Below are 21,659 nucleotides of genomic sequence, written 5' to 3'. Positions count from 1 at the left end.
CTTCCTTCTATTGCCTCCGCCTATCAAGTCTTCTGACACGAGGGTCACTCCAGTCGGCAGCTGTTGGTAATAAACCTTCCTCAGGCTCACATGCTGTGGAGGAGGGGTAGGGGTCTAGTTGCTCCGTTTGCCTAGGCATGGAGCCAGAGCTGGGGGCTGGAGGTATTTCTTCTTCTTCAGCCTGTCTGGGCATGGAGCCAGGGCTGGGGGCTGGAGGTATTTCTTCTTCTTCAGCCTGTCTGGGCATGGAGCCAGGGCTGGGGGCTGGAGGTATTTCTTCGTCCGTGTTCGGAAGCAGATAAGAAGACCCCGGCTGAGGTGAGATTGGACGAGACACAACACAATTGGTCAGGCAATTTTTTTGCTCTCAAAGAAGCTGGCTGAGGAATTGTTCTGCACACAGAATGGGAAAAACGCCTATGCTGGGCCAGCTAAACAAAGCTGGGATCCCAAAGACCCAAGACCCATTCAATCTACCCAGGGAAGTAATTTTCTTCGCACAGAGACTGAAAGAGCTGCCCGCCTTTCTTTGACAGGCAGCTCTTTCAGCCTCTGTGTGGAACAGAACTCCTTCCCTGTCTATGGAGATTCTCAATCTTCCAGGTCATGATTGTCCCAAAGATGCTTTTTCCAAAAGGCAACTGGACTTACTTGCTTGTTGTTGTTTTTTCCTTTCAAAATGTTTCGCTTGTCATTCAAGAAGCTTCTTCAGTTGTAATTGAAGAAGCTTCTTAGATGAGAAATGAAACATTTTCAAAGGAAAAGAAAAAAAACACAAATAAGTCCAGTTGCCTTTTGGGGAAAAAAAACACCTTTGGAATATGACTCCTTCCCTGGGATCTTTCCCAGCCCTGTTCAGCCTGCTGGAAGAAATTGTTTTCTTCTGCACACAGAATGAAAGAACTACCTGGAAACGTTGATTCTCAGAGCCTTTAGAGTTTTCTCCTCCGGAATCCTCCTCTTTCATTAGCATCCTTCTCCTCTCCAGAGGAGAAAACACTACAGACTCTGAGCCTCAGTGTTCTGAAGGTCCGAGGCTTGGGGTCTTTCAGAATACCAGCTTCGCTAACATCTTCCTCTCCAAAGGAGAAAATGCTAACAATTGACATTGTTCTCACGATGGTTCAGAAGCCCCTTCTCCAAATTGCACAGTTTGGAGGACTCTTCCAAACCATTGTGGGAATGGGGCCCATCTGCAGGATGGAGCATGGCAACAGAAATATAAGTAAATCCTGATGTAGTGGGGCAGGAGCAGAGGTAGGTTTCAGCAGGTTCTGACCAGTTCTGGAGAACCGGTAGCTGAAATTTTGAGTAGTTCTGAGAACCAGTAAATGCTACCTCTGACTGGCCCTGACCCCATCTATTCTCTGCCTCCCAAGTCCCAGCTGATTGGAAGGAAATGGGGATTTTGCAGTAACCTTCCCCTGGAGTGGGGAGGGAATGGAGATTTTACAGTATCCTTCCCCTGCCATGCCCACCAAGCCACGCCCACAGAACTGGTAGTAAAAAAAATTGAATCCCACCACTGGGCAGGAGAAGGTCCCTGCACTGGTGGACCTAGCCAGCTGACACTGCCCAGCCATGGTAGGTTTCCATATACCAATGTGTAGTAGGCCTTTCTGGGCCTCTCCATCCTGAGATACCCCTGTGTAGTTGCTTAATGACCTATGTGGTCACTTAACGACTGCAACAAGAAGAGCTTAGATTGCAGTCGTTGAGCAAGGCCGTCATGTGGCCCCCCTTGCTTAATAATCATAAAAATTTACAACCAAAATTCCAGGCTCGATGGTGATTTCAAGTCAAGGACTATTTATAGCTTCCCAGAGAAGCCATAACACAGAGATCTCATAAATGTAAGTAAAGATATGGGTTTTTTGTAGGTGCACTTTGTGGCATGATGGCAATAGCAGACACAGTCAAGCCAGAGGCAGCCTTAGCAATGCACATATTGCAGAATATGGGAGTGGATGTGGTGCTTATTACAGGAGACAATAGGAAAACAGCCAAAGCAATTGCAACTCAGGTATGGTTCCTTGTCGAAAAGGTAGGCAAGAGAATTATTAACCTTTCTTGGTCTCATTGAGTGGGTGCTGAATTGGAAGGAAACCATTCCTTTCATATTTCTTGAAGGTTCTTAACAACATACTAAACTGAATTGCTGTCGTGTCCCCCTCCCCCTCCGACGACCGGGTCAAGGAAGTCCGTATCAAACGTGGCAACGAAGCCTCTGCAGCTTGCCAAATTCCTTCGAGGTTTATCAGGGCAGGCAGGAGTCCAAGTTGTGACTTCAGCGATAGAGTCCGATATCAGCAAACTAGATGAGACTTTGCTTGACTCAAGGTTGGAATGCCAAAAGCAGGTCCTTTATATAGGCTGTGGGATGTGGCTCCATGACTCAGCATTTATCCAGGCCTGCCTCTCCCTTCCTTCTGCTGGCGTCGCCTCTCAGATCTCCGGAAGCGAGGATCCTCCCACTTTGAATTGTCTTCTGCTGTTTGGGAAAGGGAGGGGTCAGAAGGAGTAGGCCCGAGCAATTCCAATCCCTGGCTGGCTTCCTCTGACGGCTGAGCCAAAGGAACACACGCCGTATGAGTGAGGTTTATCGGGCTTATTTGTTCACTCCTAGAATCCTCTCCGGGCATGGGGCCATGGCCGGGGGCTGGAGGCATGACAGGCCGTTCATCTTCATTATCAGACTCGGAGTCTGATAACAGGCCTGGTTGGAGACGGGAGGGACCCGGCTGAGGAGAGGAGGGAGGACGAGTCACAACAATTGCATTCTATAAAATTGATAGAGTGTGACATCAAAATTGGATGCTATCATTAATAGACTGAATGGTTTATTGAAAAGAAACAAGTAATACTGGCTTGAGTAAAATAAAATTGAGAGGGCATACAATGCCATCATTAAAAATACACAATAATTCTTTATCCGATTGTTCCTCAAGATAAGTCAGGAATAGAACATGACATGCTCCCTCCCAATCTTTTGCCAAAAGATTCCGTGAGACATGGTAGAAATTGACTCATTAAGGTTTGTTACTTCATGAGGATTTAAATCCCATCAATCTAAGCTAAGGACATGCAACCCGGTATTCTCAAGATGTTTTAGAGCAGGGGTGTCCAAACTTTTTTGAGTGAGGGCCAAATACAGAAAAATAAGCAAAGGCCCGGGCCACGGGGGGGGGGGATGGGCGTGGCTTATTTTGGGGTGTGGCTTGGTGGTCATGTGACTGGTGGGCGTGGCTAACTGCTCATGTGACTGAGTGGATGTGGCTATGGGCATAGAAACTACTCAGAGGGCTAAAAAAAGTAATTTTTGACCAGTCCTCACACTTATGACCATCCTCACATTTATGCCCATTGCAGCATTTTTAACAACCATATCACTCATTTCACAACTGCTTCTCTTCACCACGGTTACAAGATAGGGTGCAAAATGTAAAGATAGTTGTACGTGTGAGGACCAGTCAAAAGTGTGAGAACCTGTCAGAAATCACTTTTTTCAGCCGTCTGGGTAGTCCCTATGCACAGTTTAGGCTTAAGTATACTATATGTGTGTGAGTTATATATATGTGCATGTGTATCTCTATGTTTGTGTACGTGTGTGTTTGTGTTATGTTGATTTTTAATGTAATATTTGGATTGAAGGCGAACTCGGCCTCGGGATGCTCCGGGGACAGAAACGCCGCAAAAGAGCGACGGCTCAGCTGCCCCAAGGGGAAGGGAGGACCCCGGAGAAGAGCCCGACGCTTCGCCGCAGCCACGCACCTGATCGGCCTCCCAAGGAGCTACGGCCGGGGTGCCCGTCAACGAGCTCAGCTCCCACAGCCAGCCCGGCCTCGCATTAGCTGGGGCCCCTTTCCAGCAGCTGGTGGGCAGCGGGGCGCAGGGGCGCGGCCGGGGCCTCCAAAAGCAGTAGGGCCGCCCAGGCCTTGAGTCCGCGGCTGGCGTCCTCTGGCCCTTGAAGCAGCAGCGGGGGCGGCGGCCTCCCGTGGCCCTTCGTCTCTAGGCGGAGAGCAGGTGGCAGTCAGTGGCTCCCAGGCGGCGATCCCCTCAGCCTCTTCCCCCCCACTCCCCGCCTCCCGCCTGACTCACCAGCCCTGGGCCGCCTCCCACCTGGCCCGGCCTCCGAGCGGGACTTGGCCGGAACCACCAGCGGCTCTCCGTCCGCCTCCCGCCGCCTCTTCCTCCCGGGCAGCCGAGGGGCACCGCCTCGCTTCAGTCCGCACTCCGGGGGGACGGGGGACGGGGCGGTGGCGGGAGCAGCGCCTGTGCCTACCCCCCCCGCCCCTCCCCCCCCCCGCCGGCCCAGCGGATCCCGCCACCAAAATTCATCCTCAGAGTCGCCCATTTTGGCGGCGCAGCTACGCCCGGGGTGCCCGTCAACGAGCTCAGCTCCCACAGCCAGCCCGGCCTCGCATTAGCCGGGGCCCCTTTCCAGCAGCTGGTGGGCAGCGGGGGCGTGCGGGGCGCGGCCGGGCCTCAAAAGCAGTAGGGCCGCCCGGACCTTGAGTCCGCGGCTGGCGCCCTCCGCCCTTGAAGCAGCAGCGGGGGCGGCGGCCTCCCGTGGCCCTTCGTCTCTAGGCGGAGAGCAGGTGGCAGTCAGTGGCTCCCAGGCGGCGGTCCCCTCAGCCTCTTCCCCCCCACTCCCCGCCTCCCGCCTGACTCACCAGCCCTGGGCCGCCTCCCGCCTGGCCCGGCCTCCGAGCGGAACTTGGCCGGAACCACCAGCGGCTCTCCGTCCGCCTCCCGCTGCCTCTTCCTCCCGGGCAGCCGAGGGGCACCGCCGCTTCAGTCCGCACTGGGACGGGGATGGGCGGTGGCGGGAGCAGCGCCTGTGCCTATCCCGCGCCGCTTCCCCGCCGGCCCAGCGGATCCCGCCACCGAAATTCATCCTCAGAGTCGCCCATTTTGGCGGCGCAGCTACGCCCGGGGTGCCCGTCAACGAGCTCAGCTCCCACAGCCAGCCTGGCCTCGCATTAGCCGGGGGCCCTGTCCAGCAGGTGGTGGGCAGCGGGGGGGTGCGGGGCGCGGCCGGGCCTCAAAAGCAGTAGGGCCGCCCGGACCTTGAGTCCGGCTGGCGTCCTCTGGCCCTTGAAGCAGCAGCGGGGGCGGCGGCCTCCCGTGGCCCTTCGTCTCTAGGCGGAGAGCAGGTGGCAGTCAGTGGCTCCCAGGCGGCGATCCCCTCAGCCTCTTCCCCCCCACTCCCCGCCTCCCGCCTGACTCACCAGCCCTGGGCCGCCTCCCGCCTGGCCCGGCCTCCGAGCGGAACTTGGCCGGAACCACCAGCGGCTCTCCGTCCGCCTCCCGCTGCCTCTTCCTCCCCGGCCGCCGAGGGGCACCCCCTCGCTTCAGTCCGCACTCCGGGGGGACGGGCGGCGGCCTCCCGTGGCCCTTCGTCTCTAGGCGGAGAGCAGGTGGCAGTCAGTGGCTCCCAGGCGGCGATCCCCTCAGCCTCTTCCCCCCCACTCCCCGCCTCCCCCCTGACTCACCAGCCCTGGGCCGCCCCCCCCCTGGCCCGGCCTCCGGGGGGGACTTGGCCGGAACCACCAGCGGCCCTCCGTCCGCCTCCCGCTGCCTCTTCCTCCCGGGCAGCCGAGGGGCACCGCCTCGCTTCAGTCCGCACTCCGGGGGGACGGGGGACGGGGCGGCGGCGGGAGCAGCGCCTGTGCCTATCCCGCGCGCCGCTTCCCCCCGCCGCCGGCCCAGCGGATCCCGCCACCGAAATTCATCCTCAGAGTCGCCCATTTTGGCGGCGCAGCTACGCAGGCGCCACCTTTCCGTTGCTGCGCGAGCTCCCCCTGCTGCTCGGCGGCTGAACTGCCCCAACCCTCTTTGCAACAGCGCAGAATGGTGAAGGCGGCGGGCCATATTCAATTATATTTTCAGAATTTGCTGCGGGCCAATAAAAACTGACCCGCGGGCCGCAGTTGGCCCGCGGGCCGTAGTTTGGACACCCCTGTTTTAGAGTTTGCTTCCCATCACTTTTTTTTAATTTCATTTTGTCACAACAGTATACACAAACATTGTCATTAAAAAAAAACATATCATGAAGAAAATATATATATATATAAGTAAAAAATATGCATCAGCTATATTAATTTGATATAATGAAGGGAACAATAGGACAGGAACAGTAGGCACTTTTGTGCTCTTATGCATGCCCCTTCTAGATAGCACCGCAATGGCAAGTTTATCAGGATTCTAATTCAAAAAATTGGTGAGGGCCCAGATTGATAATTCCTAGTCCAAATAAAAGGTTCTATCAGTAATTTTCCAAGCAACCAGACAGAGAAGCCTAGAAGCTAAGTATAAACTCTTTGTGTAAATGGCAGCTCTGGAATGGGGCATTTCCTTCATACCTAAAATTACCAGATTTCTAAAAAGAACACAATTCAATACTGTACCATATCTAAATCTGAGTACTGAATTATCCTTAGCATCCTTGTTTTAAGATGTATATGGTTCTTTGTGGAACTTTCTGTGCATGTGATAATATTTTTATAGCAAAGTGTAAAAATTGCCTCTTACAGATCTGTATCTTTTATAGTGCTTTATTTCTGCCTTTCCTCATCCACCCAAAGCCTTTGAGAAACTAATATTAATGTCTTTCCTATTTCTGAAAAAGAGGTTGAATATTTGGAAGCAGTCATATTGGGTTTATGCCAGCTGTGGGTTTATGGATAGTATACTGCTGAATGTCAATTCTTGCCTTCACATTTCTCTGCTATTTTTGAAAACAGATGCCAGACTAGTTGGCTTAGAAGAGCACTAGACCTATTTTAATGTATTTTTCTTCCAAGAGATTCTCTATTTTATAAAAGTACATCAATTTAAAAATGAAGTGTTTTTTCTGTATCTAGATTGGGATCAGAAAAGTATTTGCTGAGGTTCTTCCATCTCACAAAGTAGCCAAAGTCCAGGAGCTCCAAACCTCTGGAAGAAAAGTTGCCATGGTTGGAGATGGGGTCAATGACTCACCAGCGTTGGCCCAGGCTGACGTCGGCATTGCCATTGGGACAGGCACAGATGTCGCCATTGAAGCCGCAGATGTTGTGCTGATTCATGTGAGCTTCCAGAATGTAAAGTGATGATGGGGGTGAGGAAGATTCCTAGGACTTTTTGAGAAGTTAGAACAAAAAAAAAATACCCCCCCCTTTTTTTTTTGGTACAGAGTAATTTGCTCGATGTAGTTGCAAGTATCCATCTATCCAGGAAGACAATAAAGAGAATCCGAGTAAACCTAATCCTGGCCTTAATATACAATCTCATTGGCATACCTATAGCAGCAGGTAAATTATTCATACTATGATTCTCAATGGGTTGGTGGAAGGTAAGAGATTTCTTATTTGTTTAAAAACTTCACAGTGGGATTGTTTTTCCTGTTCTTTTAAGAGCTGCCTTGTAACGTTATGTCTATAATCAATTATTTGAAAGCAGAGGGAGGAGACAGAAAAATGTAAGTAAGGGAAAATAAAAATAAATAAATAAATGTTAAATAGGCAAAAAAAAACCAAAAACCTAGGAAGACAACAAATTGGCTGATGTGAACTCCTTCTATTAAGAGAATGCCAGTTGTGAGCTCCAGTTGTACTGAACTGATGTTATTCTGAGCATGAAAAATTGAAAGCAAACAATAATCTTGTGGGAGAAGAAATACACAAATACCAGAAGTAATTCGGTTTCGTAGTAAACTCCCCAGTTTACCTCACCTCAGGCAGGTGATAAGAAAATGATTTAAGACTAAATTCCGCATTCTTAAGAGTTGCTTGCATATAACTTTACAAGGTAGTCCTTGACTTACGTCCACAATTGAGCCCAAGATTTCTGCTGTTAAGTGAGACATTTCTCAAATGATTTTTGCCCCATTTTATGACCTTCCTTGCCTTAACAGTTGTTAAGTGAATCACTGCAGTGGATAAGTTGGTAACATGGTTGTTAAATGAATCTGGCTTCCCCATTGGATTTGCTTATTAGAAGGTCGCCAAAGGTGATCACATGACCCCGGGATGCTGCAACGGTCGTAAGTATGAACCAGTTGCCAAGCATCTGAAATTTGACCACATGACCATGGGGATGCTGCAACAGTTATAAGTGTGGAAAACGGTCATAAGTCACTTTTTTCAGTGCCGTTGAAGCTTTGAACTGTTGTAAATCGAGGGCTATCTGTATTTAGCCAATATTCTAAACCTTTCCTATTTTTTGGTGTCAGGAGTATTTATGCCTTTGGGACTTGTGCTACAGCCATGGATGGGGTCAGCTGCAATGGCTGCATCTTCAGTATCTGTATTGCTCTCTTCCCTGCAGCTAAAATGGTAGGTCATCTCCCAGTCCTGAATTAAAATACTCTGCCCAGAGTCACCAAACAGAATGGGACTATCCCTTTCCTAAAACTTTAAATCTAGGCTATTGGTAGTAATCAAAGTGGTGGGTGATACCTTTCTTCCAGCTCTGCCCAGCATCATGCTGGAACTTTCTAAACAAGTTTGCTTGAAGAGGACTGACAACTTCTAAACATGGGCCACAGCTGCAGTGGCTTGTCTGGTTTTAAGAAGCAAAATACTGAGCAAATGCCTTCAGCTTCAGATAGTTTTCAACTTATTTATTTATTTATTTATTTATTAATTAAATTTCTAGACCGCCCTTCTCCCGAAGGACTCAGGGCGGTGTACAGCCTTATTAAAATACATAGATAGACAATAAATTTAAAATAATTTTAAAATGAAATATTTAACCGGCCAATTTAACTAAAAATAACAAAACCAATTAAAATCAGTACAAAATTTAAAATTTAAAATTTAAAAAACTAAAAAATCTAATCCAGTCCTGCGCACCTGAATAAGTGTGTTTTAAGTTCACGACGGAAGGTTCTAAGGTCCGAGAGTTGGCGAAGTCCTGGGGGGAGCTCGTTCCAGAGGGCGGGAGCCCCCGCAGAAAAGGCCCTTCCCCTGGGTGTCGCCAGACGACACTGCCTAGCTGACTTATAATTACAATTGGAACCAAAATTTCAATCATGTCACGGTGGCTGTAGGTTGAGGCATCCACTTGACCAGACTACGTTTTGCAACTGTTTTTTAATGCAGTTGTTAAGCGAATCATGCAGTCATATGTCTAAATTCATTCTCTGGAATGGGCACTTTTAGGCCACAACTGGCAAAAAAAAAATCCCAGAAACTGATAAAAAAAACTTGTGGTCACACACGATTGTGGGACATGATTGCAATCAGTTTTAAATTTGAGCCAGTTGCCAAGTGCCTGAAATGTGCTTATGTGACCGTGGGGTGGGGGCAACATTGTATGATAAAGAAGTGTTTTGTGAACCGTAATGCACCCTTCCCAGACCATCTTAACTCCAAATTCTTATTAAACGACTGGTCGTAAGTTGAGAACTAATTTTACCACTTGACATGTTGGTGCACAGCAGGATGATATTGGTGATAGTGCAACTGCATCCACTTTACTTCATGTTTTTCACAAATTAAGTGGTCAGCAATCCAAAATCAAGACATGGATTAATTAACGCATCAAGAGCTCTTCTGGTTAGACAAACCTTATATTTTCTTCAATTCAACAGTCCCATTTCTTAATAGATTCATAATTTGCAGGTTGCAAGAAGTCCTTGATAGACAACTACAATTGAGCCCAAAATTTATTGACCTTGCTGGTCAGAAAGTCACAAAAGGTGATCACATGACCTTGGGACACATCAATGGTCATAAACATGAACCAATAGCCAAGCATCTAAATCTTGGTCATGTGATCATGGGGATGCTGCAAGAATTGTTGAGTGTGGACAGTCATAAATCACTTTTTTCAGTGCCATTGTAACTTTGCATGGTCACTAAATGAACTGTTGTAAGTTGAGGACTACCTGTACTAATATTTGCTAGACAGCTGTCATATCCGACTCTGTGCCTCTATTGGATATATATTTGTTTTTGATTTGCTCTATTTCCATAGCTACAAGAAAACAGTCATGGAAAAATATGAAGCTGAGGCTCAAGGCTGTATGAAGCCACTGACTCCTTCTCAAGTTAGTGTCCATGTTGGGATGGATGATCGAAGACAAAAACCTCCCAAATTAGCCACCTGGGACCATAGCAGTCGAGTGTCTCTTTATTCCCTGACTTCAGACATAGCGTCAGGAGGCTTGGAGGATGGAGCAGACAAATGGTCACTACTCATCAACCATCAGGATGAAGACCAATATATTTAAAGGATATAATCTGATATCGAGCAGCAGGTTTCAAGGATGGGACTAAGAAAGGCCTAAGGTTCTGTTTCTGGAGCATCTACAGAGAAGTGTATTTGAGGTGCACTGTGGTGCCTGTTCTCATCTGAATGGAGGAGTATACCTTCATTTGATCCCGGTGGCTCCTGGATATGGGCTAATTATAATATGCATGTCAAAGAACAGAGCAGTGTTTGCATTTCACTACCAAATGCTGCCATGTTTAGATCAAGTAATATGGGGGGGTGTCGAGTAATACAGGGGATCCGACCTGCGGGGTGCTTAGATCTGGCCCATGATGCTTCTGCCAGCCGAACTCCGTTTTCAGCTGTGATGGCCTCCTGCAGCTCTCTGCCAGTGAAAACGGAGCTCGGGAGGGCTAAGCTCCATTTTCGCTGGCAAAGCACTTGGGCCACCACAGGCGCCTCCCATACAAGTGACATTGAGCTGGCCACGCCCACCTTGGCCACCCCACCACCCCAAGGTCAAACACAACCCTGATGCAGCCCTCAATGAAATTGAACTTGACACCCCTGAAGTAATATCAGAAAAACCTTATTCTCATAAAGGTCAGAATCAGATGGTTGAAATGAATGATCAGGCCGGTTGTACTTCAGGGCGGGGCGTGGAGGAGAAGTCAGCATACTTTTTAGGGTATGCTGTATTTTCATTTTTTGCAGTCTGTTTTACTGCTTTGTCTTAAAGAAGGCAAAGTAAAAGAGAAACTTTCAGGCTTATTCATGTCATGTGGATTTTATAATATTGGATCAAGCAGCGTATAGAAAGCTGCTCTATGTATTTTGTTTCCTCTTAATGATGCTGAATCCCAAGTTCCATAAAAAGGCAAATGTTTCTTAAGTTTCAGAAGGCAACAAAAGTAGAGTACTGTTAGGCATGGTGGTTCCCTAAACATTCTAATAAGAATTTATAATTATCTTTTTTATATATTGGAATTAGAGCAGTGCCTCAAATGTTAAAAAATAGACTGAAGGTTTTTTTTTTAAATCATAATTAAGCAAATTGCAATAAATAAATCTATTCTTTTTCCTACGTGAAATTAAAAAAACCATCTTTATATACATTGTTCGAAAATAATTATTTACAATCTTTTATAATTTCATCCAATTATTTATTGCACTTCATGCAGTATAGTTATTGTGGATATAACTGCAGCAAGTTACCTTAAAAAATAAATCTACATTTGCCATTTATTTATGAAATCTACACACTTTAATTCAAATTACCATCAGAAGTCAGAGAGAGAAGGGATAAATATGGGTAATGAACCTGGCATTCAGTCAAGATGCATCAAAAATCCTCATAAAACCATGAAAGCTTTTCGTATAATAGCAAATGCCGGTAATGTGGAAACTTGGACTGTGGAAAGGAGCAAGCAGTTAAAATCATTGCTTCACCATGAAAGTCTGTGTTATATTTAATCAGTTGGAATGTATCTCAAAATTGCCAGAGTTGCCTGGTGTGTAAGACTCGGTGAGGGCGAATTGTGGAATTTTATATTCCTGAAATGGAATATTTAATTCCAATGATTCCATCATCAAGGAATCTCCATAAACAAGGAATAGAGATGTATGCTTCCATGGATAATTCTTTCCCAGCAGCATAAGGGGAACATTGCAAAAAAGAATGAGAGCCCCCTGAAATTGCAGCTCTTCTTTGTGCTACTGTAATTCACCAGTTGCTTCACTTCATCTGTTGCATTGTAGCTTACCGAAGAAACTTCAAAATTAGCCTGAAAATAACATTTGCATTCCTCTGTGAAATTCTCATTCAAACTTTGTTTGGGAATGGCTATTCCAGGCAAAAGTACTTGTAGCTGCAATCCTGCACTTGTGGGCAGCTCAAATTCATTCTCTATGAAGAAATAGTCATGAGAACATTCTCAGCCCCCTATGAAATGGCGTGGATAATCTGCAGGCGAATACTAGAAAAAGAAATGTGTTACATTTAAGGAGTTTCTCTAGCTTTGAAAACTGAATAAAAATTCAAGGAAGACTCTGAGAAGTATCCGATGTAACTTTTCCTAGTACAAACGAAAATAACAAAAATAACTGTTGGGTTAGTTAATTGCTAAAGCCTTGTTCAAATATATCTCAGGATTTTGACATGTCTTCAAACCAAAGCAAATTGGTGCTTTTAGAAGAAGTTTGCTTCCCCCTGCTGTTTTTTTTCTTTAAATATGTTATAATTTAATGCTGGCTGGCACTTGTTTACTGGAGGCAGGGATAACATCGGTTTCTGTATTCAACAAGAAGTGTCACTTGGAAGCAGGCAAACTGCAGCTTTCCAGATATTGTCTATTAACACTCTCGGTGAGTAGTATAGCTCAAGAGTCTGGAAAGCAAAAAGTGAAGTTCTCTATGATTTGGCAACTGCTAAAGACTTTGTGGGCATTATCTTTTGCAGAATTACAATCTCTTGGTATAAGTGCTTTGACTACTTCCATAAAAATTCTACAACAAAAATGTACTCCATAACAATAACTATTCCACAAGAACTGAGCCACATCAATGAAAACATTATAAAAGCAATGTACAGAGCATATTTTTTTAAAAAACACCTTTTTCGTCTGCCACTGGGCCTCACGAGGCCTTCTCCACCCTAAGGAACCCCATGCTCCACTTCAGTGGTGGGTTTTAAAAGTTTTTTACTACCGGTTCTGTGGGTGTGGCTTGGTGGGTGTGGCTTGGTGGGTGTGGCATGGGAAGGATACTGTAAAATCTCCATTCCCACCCCACTCCAAGCGAAGGTTACTGCAAAATCCCCATTTCCTCCTGATCAGCTGGGACTTGGGAGACAGAGAATAGATGGGGGCGGGGCGAGTCAGAATTTTTACTACCGGTTCTCTGAACTACTCAAAATTTCCGCTACTAGTTCTCCAGAACTGGTCTGAACCTGCTGAAACCTACCTCTGCTCCACTTCCTACGCCTTGGGGTCCCTTCCCCACTTAGCCACAAAAGGGAGCTAAAGCCAGGCAGCACATGTGTGGGGCTATGAGAGCTTGTAGGCTGAGGCCTTCACATCCAGCCATCTATGCACCTGTAGGACTCCACCTGCTCCTCAGTCAGCTCCAGGGCCAAGCAGCACCCAGGTGATATGTTTTTTTTGTTTTTCAGAGAGGTACCAACTGTTGTGATGAAATGTGGTGCAAACCTCAGCTTTCCTACAGAGACTGCCTCATGGCAAACTAACGTTATTCTGCAAGGAAGCACTATCATTGCAAACCTGTTGGGGGGTGCTCTGTTTTTTTAAGGAGGCTGGATGGGAAGACAGTCTCAGACTACAAGGACTAACAGCTTCTCCTCCTATAAAATATAGTGGCTTGTTTTGTAGATAACACCCTATTTGTTCCTATAATCCACCTTTTGGAAAAAGTAGTAGGTTCTTCAAATGTACATATGTGATTATTTGTGATCTAGCCTGCAATGCCTATATTTAGATTAATTAGATCATAGCCACACATGTAAATCTTGGCCAAAAGGCACAGAAGCTACTAGCAGAAATGTGTTATAAAGCAGCCAATACTTTGACGAACTGCTTTTATCTGCACTTCAGTGATTTTCTTCTTCTTCTGTATTGCCTCTTCCTTGGGGTTTTTTTAAATTAAACTATAGGCAGCTCTTATACTTTTTGGATTCCACTAGTATGAGGCAATCATTGAGAATGGCAATGACAGTGACAAACATCCATGGTGGCAGAATAGTCACAAAGTTTACCTTCATTTCACACTCTTTCCATCTTTCCCTTTCTTTGGTTCATCCCAGGTGGGGTGTTTTCATTCCACCTGCAAAATTTCATCCTATCTTTCTATTAACCTCAATATGACTGTGATGAAATCAGGGGCCTTTTTTTCCCACATTTTTCAAATGTTTCTGACTAGTCATACTGCAATGGCTTTCCTTTTCTTTTCCCCTTGATGTTTCTGTTGCAATTCCAAGTAACAATACTCTGCAGAGCAAGGTTTTTTTCTTCTTCTGCTCAATTGTGTCCGAATCTCAGAGACTGCCTGGACAAGTCCCTATATTTGGTTTGCCATTGCCTCCTAGAGCTGAGAAAAAGTGACTGGCATAAGGTCACCCAGTTAGCTTTGGGTCTAAGGCAGGACTAGAATTCAAAATCGCCCAGTTTCTAGCCTGAAAACTTAACCACTAGAGTAAGCTGGTTCTCTTAGATGAAGATATAAAATCAGAGGTATGAAACTATTGGAACAGTTGTATAGAATACATGGGCTGTATAGCAAAGTTCTCGTTTTACATTCAATGTGCCCCGATTTACACATTTGACTAATCAATAATGCGGGTTATAGGTAGTCTTCAAGTTACAACCATAATGGAGTTTGCCCCTTACAGTTGAGCCACCCCCCAAAAAAACCCTTAAGCAAGATTGCAGCTAAGGAAGATTGGTGTATAAAATCAATACATATAATTGATTTTAATGTTATTTTTTCATTAGATATGTGCAGGGATATCTTTCTGAATTTACTTTTTATTGTAAACTATAGTATTTTTTATTGTAAACTATAGTACTTTTTATTGTAAATTATACTACATATAGACTACATATGTACAGTATATATGTAGTCTATAATCCTTCTATTCATCTCCATGGCTGCTTCTATTTCATCATTGGCATGTTCTTTATATAGGTGTTGTCTATTTAAAACTCCTGGGCACTTTACAATTTTGTCAGAGGATGAGGTCATCTTATTAATCTGCCACTAGTATCTGTCACCTGAGAAATCTCAAGGTACTATTTGCAGCAATAAACTCAACATTCATGAACTGATCAATCACTTCCCAACCCCTATAAGATTAAATTGCCAGCACTCCTTTCAAGAGAAAAGACACCTCTTGACACTTGTCAAAATTCCATTAAAAATCAAGAGTTTTTAAAAAGTATGTTGAGATCTTTAAACAGAGTCTGCCTGACCATCTGTCAGGGATGTGCTTAGCAGATTCTTGAACTGGACAGTGGGTTGGACTAGATGATCTCCACAATCTGTTCCTGCCCTCACATCCTAGTACTATAGTCCATCGCTTGAACTATGCACTTTAGAAGCAGAAGGCAAAGCAGTACAACATAAATTATTCAGACTTCTGAGTAGAACTATACCCTGCCTGAGTGGAACAATATCACTTTCCTGCCCCTCTGCATCAGAGGCTTCAGTCTCTTGATTTCAGTTCCACAAATGTGAGTCAGCCACTTACATTGGCATACAATACTCGTATTCGGTTTCGTATTCAGAGTGCAGTCTCAGAATACAGAAGTCATACATGGATATTCTCCTTTGGAAATCCATATGGCTTACAATGTAAAGCAGCAGTCCCCAATTTTTACAGCTTGGCAAAGCTGGGGGTGGAGGGGAAAGAGGGGATGGTTCTGTGTGAGCAGCAGGCATGCACATGAGCGAGTGCAGCTTCATTTGTACTTGCACACATTTGCGCTCACACAAATGAACCTTTGCATGTATTCTGAATGTGTCGCAGCCTGGTAGTGTGCCATGGCCTAGGAGGTCGGGGACCACTGATGTAAAGGAACTACTCTCTATCTTCTTAAACAGAAGCCCCGGTACTCCCAAATCCTCTCCCTATCCGGCTTCCCATAGTTATTATTTATATTTGACAATGTAAAATGTAAGTGCTTGATGGGCTGTCTGCTAAAAGAAAGCAAGGTACACTTGAAAGAAAACCAAGAAGCCTGCAGTTGTGAGTCCGTCTGGCAGTAACAAAGAATGCTTGTTCACAGGGAATAAGCACGTGTAAAGCTTGTAATAATTCTGGGGGGCTAGAAAGCTGATAAAAGTAACAAAGAGTTAGATACCCTGCAAACCTCAGCTAGAAGTTAGGAATAGAGATGGCCTGGAGCAAAAAGAATGTGTATAACTCCTGAAGCATTTATTAGGCAAAGCTTAGGAATAGGGATGGCTAGAGACCAATAGAATAATTGTTAGAGCATTACCAACATGTTTATTAGATGGTATTTCTTATATATCCCGCCTCATCCTGTCTTTTGCTTTAGTGAGAATGTATAAAGCTTTCTTAATTCTATTGTTCAAGGTCCCTTGGCATTTTGGCCAGGACCCCTTTTTCTTCATCGGCCTTGGCATGAGGCTCAAACCCAAATTGTGGACAACAGCTAGGCACCATAGGTGCTGAAAAGTGAATGAAAAAGAGTGTGGTCTCTGATGTATGAGAGGACATTTTCTTAATGTTTGCAAGTATAGCGCCTACAGGGAAATAGAAATGTCTGTTTTCTTTAGCAAAGGAAAAGCAATAAATGTCAGGCATCGGTTTTTTTAGATTAGCTGATTGTAGGACCCTCTATCAGTTTAGTTGAGAGAGATTTAAAGCATAGTAAAAAGTACATGTTTTTAATTCACGTTTTTTATTTTTTGAAAAATTTGCCCAAGAATGCAAAATGTGAAGTTTCACTATATTAATTTGAGAGTTACACTGAAAATTAAAAATTACAATTATCAGCATTTTTTAAAAAATATACATCCTTCCAAAGAAGTGACAAGAATGGGACAATTCGTTTCAAACCATACTTAGTAAAGCACAATTTCAGCAGACTCCTCAGAGGAAATTTAAGAAGTGATCCAACTCACTTGGAGGGCCCTTTTAATTACTGCCAACTATAAAGCCATTTGCGGTTGTGGGGTTTTTTTTTTAGTCAAAACTGGATTGTGTACTTACTGGCTATGTCCAGGACTAGAAAGTTTTGGTTGGCTATTTTGATGATGCAATAAACTAAAGATTCCAGTTGGTTTTGGAAGAAGACTGCACTTTGCCTATTTTCTCTCCACGCCCACTCCCAAATTCAGAGTACCATTTTTTAGAATATTAATGCAAAGGAGCGGGTTGACCTGAACTTTTATATTTATGTATTATGAAAGTGAAAATGAAACAAAAAACAGGAATACTTGGTTTTCCCTTTTGTCTCTTAAGAACAACCTTACCAATCTAATATTGCAGGCAACTGCTCACATTTGCAAAGATCCACCACCTCAGCAGCATATCAACACAAAACACAAATAATGTTACACACAGAAACTTCCAGATGAGTTCCAAATGGCTCAATGAAGCCAGACAAGAGAAGTCTTTAAAGGTTTGTTTATAAAAAAAAAAAATCTGCATTTTGTGAAGTAGATCATTTGGTGCAAAGTCTTCACCCTGAATTTGGTAGGTTACTTGAAAAGATGCATCCAGAAATATTAGTTCTCTCGTTTATCAGTCAGTACATAACTTGCTTCATTTTCTGTAACAGAATTAAGAATCTCTTCTTCATTAATACTGTGTTGCTCCCATTTCAGCACCGCATCAGGATACTACTGGTGTCATATCCCACAACTGTTCAAAAGGAGAAAAAAGAATAAGATTATTAAAATGATCCAGAATCACTGTAGATTCAATTGGGGTAAGTTGCATTCTCACCTTCATAACTTTATCTGTTCCAGATGTCAGCAACCAACCCCGTGTTGCATCGAAGTGTACATGGACAATGTTGTGTTTGCTGTCATGAAAAGTGGCTGTAGGAGCACGTCTAAAGGAAGCATATAACAGGACAAAATGAAAATATAGGAATTGGAAGATCACAATATCATATCTAGATGCTAAAAATAAGTAAATTAAATCTTAATTCAGATCCTGTGGCCTCCAGCAGTCGCTAAACTATGATTTCTCACAGTTCTAGCCACCATAACTATGATGAATTATTTTGGGAAATATCATTCAGCGACATAAAAATTTCTCATCTCTGACTTAGATCTAGAAAAACCTTCAAAACTGACATTTCATTTATCTCCAGAAACTTGCATAAATTGCCCCAGCAACTGGAAGGGGGTAAATTACTTACTCCTCATCTGTTATTGATTCATAACAAGTATCACAGATTCTCACTTCAAATTCAAATCCCATCAGAGGTATGGAAGAGCGCTTTGAACTGCATTTACCACACACTGCTTTTCCACACTTTCGACAATGATGCTGAAATTTAAAAAGCACATAAGATTCACCGTGAAAGAACTAAACTGAAAGAACTATCCCATCAAAGCATATCAGGGTAGAGCCTTTCAATTTCCCTCCCTGTCCCCAAAGCTCTGCTGCGCCGCATTAAAAATTAGAAACCATATTAGTATATAATAAAATAATAATAATATTTTATTATTGCATATTATTGCAATAATATTGCAGCAATATTGCTGCAAAAAACTGTGCTACTCAGAATATCTTGCATCATAAAAAGGTACTTGGTTGATACCTAGGATGCTGGCAGCAACCCGTATCAACCATTAGCACCAGTCAATGGTATTTGTGATGCATTTTTGAATGTTCAGTTGATTGAGTTTCATGTTTCATGAATAAAGTAAATAATAATAATAATAATAATAATAATAATAATAATAATAATAATAATAATAATAATAATAATAATAATAATAATAACATCATCACACCAATGTGAAATGATTTTTTAAATGTTCCATTGTTTCCATGAAAAGTTACTGTGAATTTTCAATAACTTTTTGCTGAGTCACACAAATTAATTTCCTTTGATGCCCATTAACTTTTGGAATTTTAGCAAATTATACATACAAAAAGATATAAATGAGTTTCATAAATGAGAATCAAGGTTAGGAAGGACCTGTAATAAAATATAGCATTAATTATTTGGAAAAATCTCATTTTATTTTTCCCCTACTCACTAAATATGTTGAACCAGTCAGTATCTCAGCTGTAGCCTCCAACGCCGATAAACTCTTCAGTTTAACCACCAACCCTATTTCCTGTTTTTTTCCCCTCTCTAAGACACCCAATATCTAATGGTTACTAAGGCATAAAATATGTTATCTTTGAACATGTAACTGTGTAAAATATTTTTGAACTACATTTCAGCAAGGTGAAACATCAGAATACTTCCAATGAAATTTGAATACTTGAAACATGTCAAATTCAAATGTTTTGTTGACTTCTAGAACACAAAAGTTTTTCCAAATTGACAAGTTCCTTCTTCTGCACCAGTAGTGTAGTTTTGGTTCCATAAACACCCACCTTCCTGAAATGTTTACTGTTGGTACACAGGACTTTGTATGAAAGAGAACAGGAGATGATCTTCAACCTCTTAAAAGGTAGCATGACACATACCTGTCTAAGGCCTATTTTCTTGCTATCCCACATCTGTTTGAAGTTCCAGAAGAATGGCTGGTCACATTTCTGGCAAGAGTCACTATCCAACCATTCTGGTGTCTAAGAAAAGAAGAAAGGAGGAGGGAATCCTTAAACTCAATTACACACTGGCCATAAATAGATACCAAGTCTATACACTTAAGGAAATATGCTGCTCCTCTCTTCACTGGGACTGGCATAGTGAATTATTTTGAAATTCTACCTTATTGTAAATCAACAATTTTTGCTTATATTGTGCATTTTAAATAAAGTGTAAAGTTGATAGCCATGAGTTCCAAAATGGATTCAATCCAATCTCTAAAGTTTCCCTTAAACTGTTTTCTTTTGGTTTGTCTTGTCTTTATATTTGTTTTCTGAGGTTTTAATATTAGAATCATAATGCCAGCTGACACACTGGAGAACGGCCTACTATTTTCTTTTTAGGAAGTTGACTGTAAAAATCTAAAATATCTTCCTTTGTTGCATATGAATATATGTTCCTTGAGCCAATTTTATTCTTCCTTAATAAAATCTTGAGTATAAATTGCAACAATTTCCTCTGTAGGAATACAGCAAAATATCATTTAGAAGAGGGGATATGTGCTACTGTTGTTAAATGTAAATATATATCATTCATGTCAGTGATTCTGCGCAGTTGCAGGTCGGATTTCCGGAGCTGCCTGCGCGCATGCGCAGTTGCAGGTCGGATTTCCGGGGGAGCCGCGGGCGAAAAAGATTGGGAACCTCTGATTCATGTCAATTTACAGCATTTATATTAGCATGTAATCATGAAAATATGCCTAACTTCATAAACTGCATCATTTGTATACTTACAAATGTACACAATTGAGGTAAATACACAAAAATACCAAATTAAGTGTATCATCCAGGTGACTTTGAGTATAGTGGAATTAGTATATAATTATTTTGAGGGGATACACAAACATGAATTTTGTCCATTGCATTTGAATTTTGGCAAATAAGGCTTGTTAAATTAAGGTTTTACTGTATGGATTTTCTCAAATATCAAACTAAAGAGCTGGCTGCCTGCATTAAAACTTTAGATCAGCTTCAAAGAGAAACAAATATGTGCATCCAGCACCATACTGAATTATATTCAATATGTGTAGAGAGGTAGTTCCAATGATATGTGTACTTATGTGTGAGAGAGAACGCACTGGATATATGTCACTCCTAACAACAATGGTCCTACATAGCACCAAAGGTTGGGATGGACAATCATTCATTCATTGGATAGCAATAGCATTTAGGCTTATATACTACTTCACAATGCTTTAACAGCCCTCTCTAAGCAGTTTACAAAGTCAGCATATTGCCCCCAACAATCTGGTTCCTCATTTTACCAACCTCGGAAAGATGGAAGGCTGAGTCAACCTTGAGCTTGGTGAGATTTGAACTGCTAAATTGCAGGCAGCCGGCCGGTAGCAGAAGTAACCTGCAGTACTGCGTTCTAACCACTGTGCCACCGTGGCTCCAATACATGGGCTCCCAAGCATTCCGCCTGTAACCCTCACAAATCTGAGATTGTACCCCCAACGTTTGCTGGTAGAACTGCCCAATACAGGAGATATTCTCCTTTGTCTCAAATTAAGAGTGGAAATATTTTCCATTATTACCCTTAAACTCCCTAGCCTTGCAAAACAGCCTCCCAAATTTTGGTATCATTTAATAGTTTTCCAAACAGGAATGGAAGCAGATGTCTTCCAGCCGCATTTTTAGTTTGACCTTCCAAATTAAGTCCCTGACCTAGGCTGAAGGGACAGTAGTGAAATAGCCCCCAACAGGAAAACACAATGTTATTATATTGAGTTTTCAGGCAGTCACCTTTGGCTTAAATGGCTTTTTGATGCATCTTTTGAAGGTTATATAAGTGATAACTTCCCTGATCAGAGAAAGAGGAAGAACTGACTGGATACCTCTTGCCTCTCAACATCCATATTCCAGACAACGATCCTGCCATCTGCCCCACAAGAGATGAGCTGCCGAGTGTGATGGGAATAAGAGAGGGACTGAACTTTATCACTACAGGGCACATAGAGTAAAATAAAAACAATATTAGGAATCATTTATGAATAGGATCAGTAAATGGAACATGCCAACTTTCCTCCATCTCTCGTCTGTCGCACATACAAAATCTCCATGTCCAGCCTTTATGCATGGCAAAATTAAGAGCAATATCATATGTTGTGCCATTTATTTGGGAGAGTATTACAATTTCAGC

At 43.3% G+C, this 21,659-nt stretch overlaps 2 protein-coding genes across 2 annotated transcripts in view; one reads left to right on the top strand and one right to left on the bottom strand.

Annotated features, from left to right (window-relative positions):
- Window positions 1-10,454, top strand: part of ATP7B (ATPase copper transporting beta) — a 45,714-nt gene extending 35,260 nt beyond the window's left edge. Inside the window, exons 17-21 of the mRNA XM_058179897.1 lie at window positions 1,881-2,023; window positions 6,867-7,070; window positions 7,178-7,295; window positions 8,216-8,318; window positions 9,964-10,454. Coding sequence (XP_058035880.1) covers window positions 1,881-2,023; window positions 6,867-7,070; window positions 7,178-7,295; window positions 8,216-8,318; window positions 9,964-10,219 — 824 coding nt within the window. The 3' untranslated portion in view covers window positions 10,220-10,454. The remainder of the gene's footprint in view (window positions 1-1,880; window positions 2,024-6,866; window positions 7,071-7,177; window positions 7,296-8,215; window positions 8,319-9,963) is intronic.
- A 6,166-nt stretch (window positions 10,455-16,620) lies between these two features.
- The window catches only part of WDFY2 (WD repeat and FYVE domain containing 2), a 49,190-nt gene continuing 44,151 nt past the window's right edge, over window positions 16,621-21,659 (bottom strand). The window contains exons 8-12 of the mRNA XM_058179804.1: window positions 21,355-21,460; window positions 19,397-19,498; window positions 18,108-18,238; window positions 17,687-17,795; window positions 16,621-17,602 (exon numbers count right to left, since the gene is read on the bottom strand). Coding sequence (XP_058035787.1) covers window positions 17,573-17,602; window positions 17,687-17,795; window positions 18,108-18,238; window positions 19,397-19,498; window positions 21,355-21,460 — 478 coding nt within the window. The 3' untranslated portion in view covers window positions 16,621-17,572. The remainder of the gene's footprint in view (window positions 17,603-17,686; window positions 17,796-18,107; window positions 18,239-19,396; window positions 19,499-21,354; window positions 21,461-21,659) is intronic.

Source organism: Ahaetulla prasina, chromosome 1 (genome assembly GCF_028640845.1).
Source record: "Ahaetulla prasina isolate Xishuangbanna chromosome 1, ASM2864084v1, whole genome shotgun sequence".
NCBI classification, from domain to species: Eukaryota; Metazoa; Chordata; class Lepidosauria; order Squamata; family Colubridae; genus Ahaetulla; species Ahaetulla prasina.
Note: the sequence above shows the minus strand (reverse complement) of the source record. Positions and strands in the feature narration are given on the sequence as shown.